Source organism: Mustela erminea, chromosome 10 (assembly GCF_009829155.1).
Source record: "Mustela erminea isolate mMusErm1 chromosome 10, mMusErm1.Pri, whole genome shotgun sequence".
Lineage (NCBI taxonomy): Eukaryota > Metazoa > Chordata > Mammalia > Carnivora > Mustelidae > Mustela > Mustela erminea.
In genome coordinates this window covers 47,969,329-47,980,937 of record NC_045623.1, presented here as the reverse complement: position 1 = coordinate 47,980,937, position 11,609 = coordinate 47,969,329, and the positions used below count along the sequence as shown (strand labels likewise).

The 11,609-nt window shown below is 38.0% G+C and overlaps 1 protein-coding gene across 1 annotated transcript in view; it reads left to right on the top strand.

Annotated features, from left to right (window-relative positions):
• The window catches only part of LOC116566999 (serine/threonine-protein kinase TNNI3K-like), a 315,363-nt gene that overhangs the window by 258,170 nt on the left and 45,584 nt on the right, over positions 1-11,609 (top strand). The window contains exons 24-25 of the mRNA XM_032301742.1: positions 5,453-5,512; positions 8,369-8,538. Coding sequence (XP_032157633.1) covers positions 5,453-5,512; positions 8,369-8,538 — 230 coding nt within the window. The remainder of the gene's footprint in view (positions 1-5,452; positions 5,513-8,368; positions 8,539-11,609) is intronic.

The following is an 11,609-nucleotide window of genomic DNA, read 5'->3' as shown; positions in this document are numbered from 1 at the left end:
ATTAATAAAATATTTTAAATAAATAAAAAAAACAAAATGAGTATCTTGGCTACTGTGTTGGTTACTATAGTTTGAAATCAGGGAGCATAAAACTGGAGTTTTAGCCTTTTTTAAGACTGCTTTGGCTATTCAAAGTCTTTTGTGGTTTCATACAAATATTAGGATTCTCTGTTCTGTTTTTATGGAATATGTCTTTAGAATTTTGGTAGGGATTGCATGAATCTGTAGATTGCTTTAGGTAGTATGGACATTTTAATAATACGAACTCTTCCAATCCATGAGCATAGAAATTTTTCCATTTACCTGTTTTTGTTTTTGTTTTTTTCAATTTCTTTCATCAGTGTCTTACGGCTTTCAGTGTACAGATCTTTTGCCTCCTTAGTCAGATTTATTCCTGGGTATTTAATTCTTTTTGATGTAATTATAAATAGTATTGTTTTCCTAATTTATTTTCCTGACAGTCATTATTAGTATATAGAAATGTAACAGATTTTTGTGTATTTGGTTTTGTATCCATAACTTCACTGGATTTATTAATTTCAACAATTTTTTGGTGACGTCTGAAGGGTTTCCTATATATAATATCACAATATCTGCAAATAGTTTTACTCCTTCCTTTCTAATTCGGATGTTTTATTTCTTTTTCTTGCCTAATTGACCCTGGCTAGGGTTTCTAATACTATGTTGAATAAAAGTGGCAAGAGGGGGCATTCTTGTCTTATTCCTGAACTTAGAGGAAAAGCATTGAGCTTAAAGGAAAAGCATTGAGCATGTAGGTTGGCTACCATGTTGGGAATACTTTTGATAGAGAAAGAACAGAAGTGGCAAAAGTAATTATAAGGCAATTATAATAATTCAAAAAGGAGAAGATGGTGGTTTAGATGAAAAAGAGAGGTAGATTATGGACAACTTTTTTATTATCATGATGCAATTTAATATAACAAATTTGAGCTCAAACAAGCTGTCCTGTACAATGGAACATGCTAGGTATACAGAAGTAAATAAACCATTGCTTACTCTCAAAGCACTTTCTACATAGTGGCATAAACATGTAAATGCCTAGTTATAGCCCAACGAAGAATTAAATACATCTAAAGAGAGCTGCAAACTTATTTTGTGGAACCACTTGAACACGTTAAGAAGGGTGTATCTTGTGGATTGAGCCTTGAGGGCAGAGGATTTCTATAGGTAGAGAGTAAGAGTTAGATAATTCTAATCTGAGAAAATAGTAAGAACAACGCCCCGCATCAGGCAAAAATCTAATCTCAGTTCACTTCTTTAAACCTACCTGAGCTGCTTGGAGTCCATTCCCTGCATATGTGCTCCAGAGACCAGCCAAAGATTTAAACAGAGTTTGTATGCAGATTCTGGGGCTCCCTTTCTTAGACTCTATTCTTCCAGGGTCTCCCCTCATTTTCTAGTGCCTATGCATGGTAAGCAGGATTCTACGATGGCCCCAACATCCCTGACCCCTGGTATACATGCCAAGGATAATCCTCTCCCCTTGAATACGGGAAGAACCGACAAATATTATTAAATATGATTACTCCTATAATTATGTTACCTCATATGGCAAAAGGAAAATTTCCCTGGGTAGGCCTGATCTAATCAGATGGGCTCTTTAAAAGCAGAGAATATTTCTCCAGTTGGTCACAGAGGAAGAAGAGAAACATGTCCTTGCTGCCCAGGATGAAAGCAAATGGCCATGTTGTGAACTACTTATAGGAACCATGTGGCAAGAAACTGTGAGCACTTTCCAGAAGCTGAGAGTCATCCCTAAACAACTATTGGCAAGAAAACAGGAACTTGAGTCAGACAACCACAAGGAAATGAATTCTTCCAAAAACCAGAGAGCTTAAAAGAGGCCTTGAGCCTCAGAGGACAATCACAGTGCTAGCTGACACTTTGATTTTAGTCTGGTGAGACCCTGAGCAAAGGACCCAGTTAATTTACACTCACTTCCTGACCCATGGAAGCTGTGAGATAATAAATGGGTGTTGCTTTAAATTATTAAATCTGTGATATTTTGTTAAAAACCATAGCTAATATATTCTGATTGCCCTGAATTTTGTCATCTGGTTCTTTAAGCAAACCTGTAGGCTTTCATAAGAATTTTAATTGTTCCCTAAGATGTGGTTGGGACCTGCCCTTAGGGTAAATTTTGCTATAAATAAATAAATAAATGTGAAACTGACTCCATGCCCTTCCTGTCGTCCAAGTGACTCCCCTCCAGAAGCTACTGGCTTTTGTTCCTTCTCTACTGCCTTTAGGTAGCCGTCTTTTGCATTTTGTCCAGAGCTTACAGTTGTCTGGGAAAGATTGATCCACTATAAATGCTACCTGTCCATTCAGATTCTGGGTGCCTTCTGCAGACAGAATGCATATGATTTGCTGGTGGATTAAAAGCAAGAGTATGACAAAGAGAGAAGTCAGAGATGAGTCTTCGTTTTTTTGGCCTCTATAAGTGAAAGGATGGAGTTGCCATTTACTGAAACAGGGAAGACTATAAATATGAAAAATTGCATATGTGAGTTTAGAGTTTAAGAGAGTGTACTGGGCTAGATATAGATATTTGGGAGTTGTTTTTTTAAAACCATGAGACAGAATTAAACCCTCAAAAAATTAACTCTAAAGAGAGATGAGAAGAAACCGAAAGCTTGAGTCCTGGTACATTACAGAATTTAAAGATGAAAAGGAAAAGTGAAACTAATAGAGGAGACTGAGGAGGAACAAATGAGAGAGGAGAAAATTAGTGAGAAGTAGTGACCTCAAATCCAATTAAAGATGTTTCAGGCACAAAGGAATGATTATTTGCATTTAATGCAGTGCCAAGGAAGATGAACTTTCCATAGAAATGTGAGTGGAGGCAAATTCTGTGGATTTAAACACTGGTGGATGGTCGGTGTAGTAGTGGGAATCAGAAGTTTGAGGGATGAGAAGGTCTGAAATAAGCATCTGGCGTGCGAAAGAGTGAGTGAACCAAAAATGTGTAATAGGCTCTCTAGGCAGTACTGAGGGTCTACCTCAGGTTAGGGGGACATGGTTTTGAAGTGAAGACTGGTCAGGATGGATTTAATCAAGATTGGGAATTTTTTTTTTTTTTTTACGATTTTACTTATTTGAGAGAGAGAGTGTGTGTGAGAGAGAGCATGAGAGGGGAGAAGATCAGAGGGAGACGCAGACCCCCCCTGGTGCCCGGAGCCCGATATGGGACTCAATCCCCGGACTTAGGGATCATGACCTGAGCTGAAGGCAATTGCTTAACCAACTGAGCTATCCAGGCATCCTGGGAATTTTTTTTTTCCAGTAGTGTACAAAATGCATGATAAGGCAAGGTAACTGAGGCTGTGTGGAAGAGAGTGATTATGATTGCTAATAAAATGTAAGCTAAGTAAGGGAGGAAACAAGGTGAGTAAATGACAGTGAAGAGATAGTAAGATGAACAGGCAAACCATAAGAGACTTAACTATAGAGGACAAAACGAGGGTTGATAGAGGGATGTGGGTGGGGGGTGGGCTAAACGGTAAGGGGCATTAAGGAGGACACTTGTGATGAGCATTGGGTGATAAGCCACTAAATTCTACTCCTGAAACCAACATTACACTATATGTTACCTAAGTAGAATTTAAATAAGAACTTGAAACAAAAAGAAGAAAGAAAAGATGGTAAGATGAACAAAAAAATAAGGGAGATAGATTAGATGATAGGTAGGTAAGTAGATAGATAGATGCAGGCATATGTACCTACATAGAACAATATTAGCATAAACATGGTTTTTAAGGCAGAGTGATAGATACATGGAGGTTTATTAAATTGTTCTCTAATCCTTTAGGGTATATTTTAAAACGTTCACAATATAAAGTTGGGTTTTTTTAAGTGGCAAGATGGTTTGTGTGGTTAAAGATTGTTGGAGTCAGGGTTCCAGAAGAAGTAAGCTAGAAAGGCACCTGGGTGGCTCAGTCAGTTAAGCATCTGCCTTCCACTCAGTCATGATCTCGGGGTCCCGGCATTGAGCCCCACATCGGAACCTGCTTCTCCCTGTTCCCCCTGCTCATGTTCTCTCTCTCTCAATCTCTCTCTCTTTCAAATAAATAAATAAAATCTTTTAAAAAATGAAAAAAATTGAAAATGAGTAATCTAGAAAGAAAGTAGAGCCTAGATAGTGATCTGATGGAAACTGACAGGATAAAAACTTGGAAGGGTTGCAGACCTTGTTAGTAACTGGTCTAGGATAGGACACAGAAGCTGAGTGACTAGAAGAAGGTGGAGTGTAAGGTCAAGACAGAAGAGGAGACAAAGGAACCTAGAGGTCAGGCCATTCTGATGATTAGTTGCATGGATAATAAAAGCACTAAGTAATGTTAGCATGACAGGGAGCCAAACACTAAAGCCTTCAAAGAATGATGGACAGTGGCTGGTGTAATAGCTTCATAAACTGGTGGTTTTTAGAAGAGAGGCCATTTGGAAACAATAAGGAAGACCCAGAGCTCCACTCACCCCATCACCACCCCCACCGACTTAGGGGCACCAGGAATACGCAAGAAAAAAAACAGCTTTCACTTGAGAGGGCTCTGGGAAAGCAGTGTCCTCAGGGGAGGGCTAGATATTAAGGGAGAAATTGTTCTACTAAGAATCTAAATTAGGTGGTTACTGCGCCTGAATGTTAAATTGGGCTATCCACCTCCTGGCAGTAAAAGTTTCATAAAGGAGAAATGATAGGTTATATAGTCCCTAGGATCTGACAAAAGGAGGTATATAATCTCTTCCAAAAAGAACAACATTTTCTAAAATCCCCAGTACTTTTTCCATAGATCCATAATCATCTTTATATCCTGAGCAATTAGAACGAAGTTTGGAATGTAATCAGAATACAATAAATGTTTGTTTAACTAAACTCATCAGACACAGAAGTTCATAATGAACAATGTCTTTAATGGAAGCTTTTGAATATAAAAAGCTTATCTTAACCCCTAAAATAGGGCATAGTCATAAGGTTTCTATTGATCTTAGTTTTGAATCTGAGATGACATTTTCAATATGAAGCTAATTACAAAATTTGCTTTAGCAGTTCCTTTCCTACAGACACATTGTGCAGTATATTACAAGGCGCTGAGATAGTTAACAGTTTTTAGTATTCACTTTTATTCTTTCATTTTGAAGAGAAAAACCTGCCATTTAAAAGCATGCAAAGCTAATTAAAGCTTTTCCACTATTTCATTATCTGAATGTAGTTGCAAATTCTGACTTAAAAGTCTTATCAGAAGAAGACTCAACATCCCTCCCTGAACAGCAAATGAACATTCAATTAACACTTCAATACAAGTGTATTTTAAATAAAAATATACTTTATTGTTAATCTCATTCTTTACAAATGCAAATACCCAATTTTAAAATCCAAAGAGTTGCCTCCCTTTTATTCTTTGGGGGAAAAAAGTCTTTTCTTTATTTACAGGGAAGACCCGAATTTTCTGAAGTCGTTACCAAGTTAGAAGAGTGTCTTTGCAACATTGAGGTAAGAACTTTAGCTTCTGAAATATGTCTTAAAAAAAAAATCTTGAATATCCAAGGGGATAGGGGAATAGGCAAGTGGTACTCATAGAAAGTAGGTATGAAGGTCCATAACTCCATTCATATATTTACCCTGTTCATTAAGCTTCTAAGATGGACTGACGGAATCTATAGGGACAAAGGCAAATTCAGCATGAATTGGGGCCTTACAGCACATAATCAGTCAGGCAAATGGGCACAGGCAAGCCCAGCTTGAAAAAATTAATTTGTAAAAGTTCGAAAATACAGCAAATATGTTAGAAGGTAATTACGTAAATCAACTTTTTTCTATACAAAAGTTCCTACCTACAGTGAAATGTAAGTTAAAATATTAAGCCATTGTCTATGCTCAATAAGAAAGGGAAATTATCACTAAAATTAGTGCATAAATTAATTGGGATGCATTGCTTTTATACCACACATGTGTTGCATGAAGTGATATATGTTGGTAATCAGCCTAATGGAATTTTCTTCCCTTAATATCAAGGAGCTGTTTGCTTTAATTTTCTCTCTAATTGCTTTAATTTTCTATACACCTGGTCAGGAGATAGTACTTGAAAATAAGCAAGGAAGCTAACACATGAGCACTAATTCAAAAATAATAATATATTCCCAATGCAAATGAGTGCTGCAAGAGACAGGAGTGGACATCACATATATAGGCTTAAAAACACACATGCATATGATGGGAAGGAGCAAAACAGGGGAAATAGCATCAACAGCATCAATCCCAAAATGGAACCATCCATTTTTTTCCCCTAAAACAACAACAACAATAGCAACAAAATCTCAACTTATAGTCACTAGAACCCAATTTATTGGGAACGGGTTCCAGGTCTTCAGCGGCAGTCTGCAGCAAATGGCTGTTTCCTAACTCTGAAACGGAACTTCTAAAAAGGAAGTCTTTTTTTGTAGGAGGCAGCTTCAGTCTTTGGACATCAAACGTCCATTCCCTTCTCTTCAGTCCTGAAACATGCAAAGCAGAGAAAAGTAGTAGTATATAGGGTGGGGCTTTAGCAGCCCCTACCAACAAGGGCATCTGCCAGAGGCCTTGCATGTTGAGAGACACTTAAGGCTTAAGTTCCAAGTGTCCTCGCACTTTGAACCTTTGTGTTTCACAGGGAAAAGCTGCTCCAAGCCTGGGGATATAGCCAATTAGATGAGGAAAGTGGATTCCAGAAACAGAGACAATGGTAGGATCTCCTAAACTAGTATGGCTTCTTATACTGACCAAGCCTCTTAGCACAATCTCCACCAGTACAGAAGATAAATAATTTTATAGACAAAGAGAACTTGCCAGACTGGGCTGCACCAAATAATAGCACAGAATCAACTTTAAAGGGCTTGATTTGTGGAATTCCGTGTCTTGGAAGATGAAATGATAGGGCATGTCGAACAAGAATAAATGGTAACATCACATACCAGAGTCAAAGAAACAATAGAAAGAATGTCAAATGGTGGAGATATGGTTTAGGAGGATCATGCATGTCTGTGGATTATAAGCTCTTAGGGAGTTAGAATGTGAAGTAGCTGTTTTGCTACAAAATAAAAGATGGGTATCATTCCTCTCTCTTCTGAGATGGCCAAACAAAATAGTACCCAGTGATGTCCTTTTAAAGGGATGATCATAACTGGAACACATATTTTAGGGAAGACAGATCAGAATGATGAATGGATTGAAAATCATGGGTGTGAGAACCAATTAAAGGAACCAGAGATGCTTGTCCCAGAGAAAAGAAAATTAGGATGAGCCTGAGAGCTATTTTTTAAACATCTGAAAAATGATCATATGGCAAAGGGATTGGCCTGTTCTCTATGGGCCAACAGATGGAAATGAAGCGCAACTACGATTTGGTTTTTTTAAAAGAAAGAAGTGTCTAATTGTCAGAGCTGTCCTAAGATAAATGAGCAGATCTGGAGGCAGTGAGGTCCTCATCACTCGAGACTCCCCATCAGCTTGCATAGCTAACTTGAAAAGGAGGCACAGAAGAGATTCAATCATTGAAGAGTTTGAAGGTTCATTTCAACACTGACAACACATGATTCTCAGAGCTTCACTTAGTAATATCTTGGCTACTGTGAAGAGCCTAGCATTTACATATATTTTATTTTTAAACCAAAATCTACTGCCGACATGTTTTATGAAATTATAATGTCAAAGCACTAGTGTGCTCAGTTAGGTTAGGTAAACAGCAAGGTCGTCAGAAATTCAAGAAAACTACTCTCCTATTTTTTTTTCTTTTCTGTCTCATTTTCTTCATTCTCTTCTATTTTCTAGCTACACTTAACTATTTGTAACTATTTTTAAAAATTCTCCCCCAACAACTCTCTTTAGTCCTCATGCTTGCCAGACATTAAAGCATCCTTCATTTTATAAAATGGATGTATTCTTGGAAACATGTGTAAATTCATTTTACGTAAGGAAATAATTTCATATAAAGGGGATAATTTTAAGCTACAGTTTAAAGGAACTCTGCCATGAATCTCATCACCATAGTGAAAAATGTCATCTTTCAACCATTAAATAATCACCTTCTAAATATCCGTGTTATGAATCTGATTTGAGCATACCATGTATTCTGAAAGATGGTGTAAGTTGAATGGGCCAGCTCTCAGGCTAGAACTAGGTCAAAAAAGTAAATTAAGCTAGCCATGTGTTGTCATCAGAGGCCAATAGGAAAAGCCGGAAGCAAACTGAGATGAATACAAATTGAAATATGAGAAATCCTAGAATAGAAAGTTAAAAGAAATCCATATTCTATTCTGTGCCTTAAGCCTGTCGGATTTATGAAAGGATTGAAACTACCCCTTCTTCACTCAGATGATGTCTCCTGCATCAAGTAACAGTAGCGGATCTCTCTCACCTTCTGCTTCTTCTGACTGCCTGGTGAGCCGGGGTGGGCCTGGCCAGAGCCACGTGGCAGCTTTAAGAAGTCGTTTTGAATTGGAATATGCTCTGAATGCGAGATCCTGTGCTGCCTGGTTCCAAAGGTGAGTGGCAATCTAAACAACAGTCTCATGGTCCAGTTAACCAGAACCCATCAAGATCTTCACCTGATTTGGTTAGTGTTAATGAGGGATTTACCATCTCTATGGCAAACTTTGAAGTAAGAGTTTTTAGCCCATTTTTCATATAATATTCTATTAATGTTATAGTACTGAAAAATAGAAAGTATATTATTTATTTATTTAAGATGTCTAAGTTTCAAGTAACAGTAGTTACCTCTAGCTTAATACGGAACTGTCTAACTACAGCAACTAAAGGAATTTACTGAAAGCATTTTGGGGTTATCTTATGGCATCCAAGGAAGGATTCCTTGTGTAGGAACCAAGACATAGCTTTGAGGATCTGAACACCACAAGAGTTCAGCATACCGAGGCTGACCCTATGACCCAGCAATTCCACTCCTAGTTACATACCCCAAAGAACGGTAAACAGGTACTCAAACAAATACTTGTACTCAAATATTTGTAGTAGCCCTATTCAAAATTGCCAAAAGGTGGAAACAACCCAAATATCCATTAACAGATAAGCAGATAAACAAAGTGTGGTATGCACATAATAAAACATTCTTCAGTCATAAAAAGGAATGACATACTGATACATGCTTCAACATGGATGAACCTAGAAAATATGCCTTCAGTTGGAAGAAGCCATGCACAGAGATTATATGTTATATGATCCTCTTTATACGGATACCCAGAATAAGTGGGTAAGTCAGTTCAGGCTGCCATAACAACTGGATGGTTTAAAGAACAGAAATTTATTTTCTCACTCTGGAGGCTGATAATCTGAGATCAGGATGCCGGCATGGTCAGGCTCCTGTGGGGACATACCGATGCCCGTCTTCCTGGCTTACAGATGGCCCCTTTCTCACTGTGTTCTCACATGGCAAAGAGAGTTCTGCAATCTCTTCACCTTTTTATAAAGGCATCTGTCCTGTGAGATCAGGGCTTCAGCCTAACCTCATCTAACCTTAATGGTCTCCTTAAAGGCCCTATCTCCAATACAGTCACATAGGGTTTAGTGCTTCAACATACGGATTTAGTGGGAGGAGGACACAACTCAGTCCATAAAAGGTAATATGTAAATCCAGTAAAAAAAATTTTTTTTAATTAAAAAATAAAAATAAAGCAGACTGGTAGTTGCCAGAAGCTACGGAGAGAGAGAAATTAGGACTAACATCTTAATGCATACAGGGTTTTATTTTGGGATCATAAAACTATTTTGGAACTAGAGAGAGGTGGCTGTAAAACACTGTGAATGTACTAAAGGCCACTGAATTGTTCACTTTAATATGATTAATTGCATGTTATGTGAACTTTACCTCAAAAAAAAAAAAAAAAGAGTGAAAAAGAGGAAAAAAAAAAAAAGCAAAGGAGCAAGTCAGAAAAAAGAAAAGAAAAAAAACATTCTTCCATAGTGAACTCTACTATTTACATGCCCCAGTTCCCAACAGACAGTCTCTTTGTCTCTCAGCTTAACTGTAAAGTTTCAAGGAGAGATATATCAGTTAGGTAATGCTATAATAATTCTCTATAAAATCCATGCCAGATATATCAATTATGTAATGCCATAATAATTCTGTATAAAATCCATACTAGAATCCAAGAACATACATTCTTAAGTATTTTTTTCTTGCTCATGTATCTCTGAGCTGGTTGTAGGTGGCTTGACTGAGCACAGGTTTTATCCAGTGTCTATCCCACATGTCTTTCCCTGTCTTTGGCACAGCAGCTACTTGAGACATGTTCTTCTCATGGACAAAGGCTAGGAACTCAAGAGGACAGGCCCAACTTCACATGTCCATTTAATTCCTGTGTTCAAGTTGCACCCCATGGCATTCCATGGGCACGTCACATAGCTGAGTCTAATATCCAATAGGGAGAGAAAATATATTTACTCAACCTCTAGTGGAAGGAACTACAAAGTCACTTGGCAAAGGCCATAGACATGTGAATATCTATGAATAATGAATTAGTAGTAAAAACAGTGTGCTCTGAGAGAGAATGCGATTGGCCCTTTTTGGGATCAAATGGCCACCCCTGGTCTTAGCAAGTGTGGCTGCCATGGCAGTGGGGTCATATTTCATTAATATAAACATGGCAGCCAGGTACCCCTATTCTGGATGGGGAATGGAAAAGGCAGTCACTTGTGAGCTGGATGGATACTATAGAAAGTATATACTGCAAACCATGGACATCTGGAAAATCTGGCTTAAAATCTCTGTGCTTTCACATGAGCTCCAGAGCATTTGCAAGCTGCTATCCATGTGTACTCTTACACACACATAAATGCCTCTACACTCACTCACACATTCCATCATCGCAGTAAGAATTTGTATCCTGAAAGTGGTGAAAGATGATCTGGAGTGAGCAAGGATCTTACACCATACACAAATTGCTGATGTTGGTCTCTTAGCTATAGTTATTACATTCTTAGTCTAACAAAAGAGTTGCAGCTGCTGCTCTGAAGAGATGGGAATCTAAATCATGAAGCCTTTAATCTACCGAATGTCATAAAATTAAGTATCAGTGGATTTGATTGATAACCAGGCAAAGTGGACACAATTCTTTATCAGATTCCAGTCTCTTACATAATTTCCTAAGAGGCTCATAGGCCAAGATTAGATTAGGTTCAGTCACAGCATCGTCTCCTGGTTCCATCTGTTCTTCTCATTCTTTACTTGTGGTTTTAAAATTCATCGTCTGAACAGACAGATTTTGATATTTCCAAAGCACAGTCACTTGCAGTTTGTCTACTTTGAAGCAGAAGTTAAGAGCGTGAGCTGTGGAACCATATAGACCTGAGGTTCAATCTCAGCTTTACCATTTACCAGCCCAATGACCTTGCACCAGTACTTAAAGTTTTATACATAAGATAGAGATAATAATACTAGCTTCAGGATTGCTGTTGAGAGAGGCAGTATTGTCACGGGAGTGAGTGATTGATTAAAAGATGCCAGGAGACCCAAGCAAAAGCTATAAGTTGCAGTAATGTAGGTAAGTCATACACCTTACAACACATAGACAGCTGCACAGCATGGGAGACACAGCCGCAC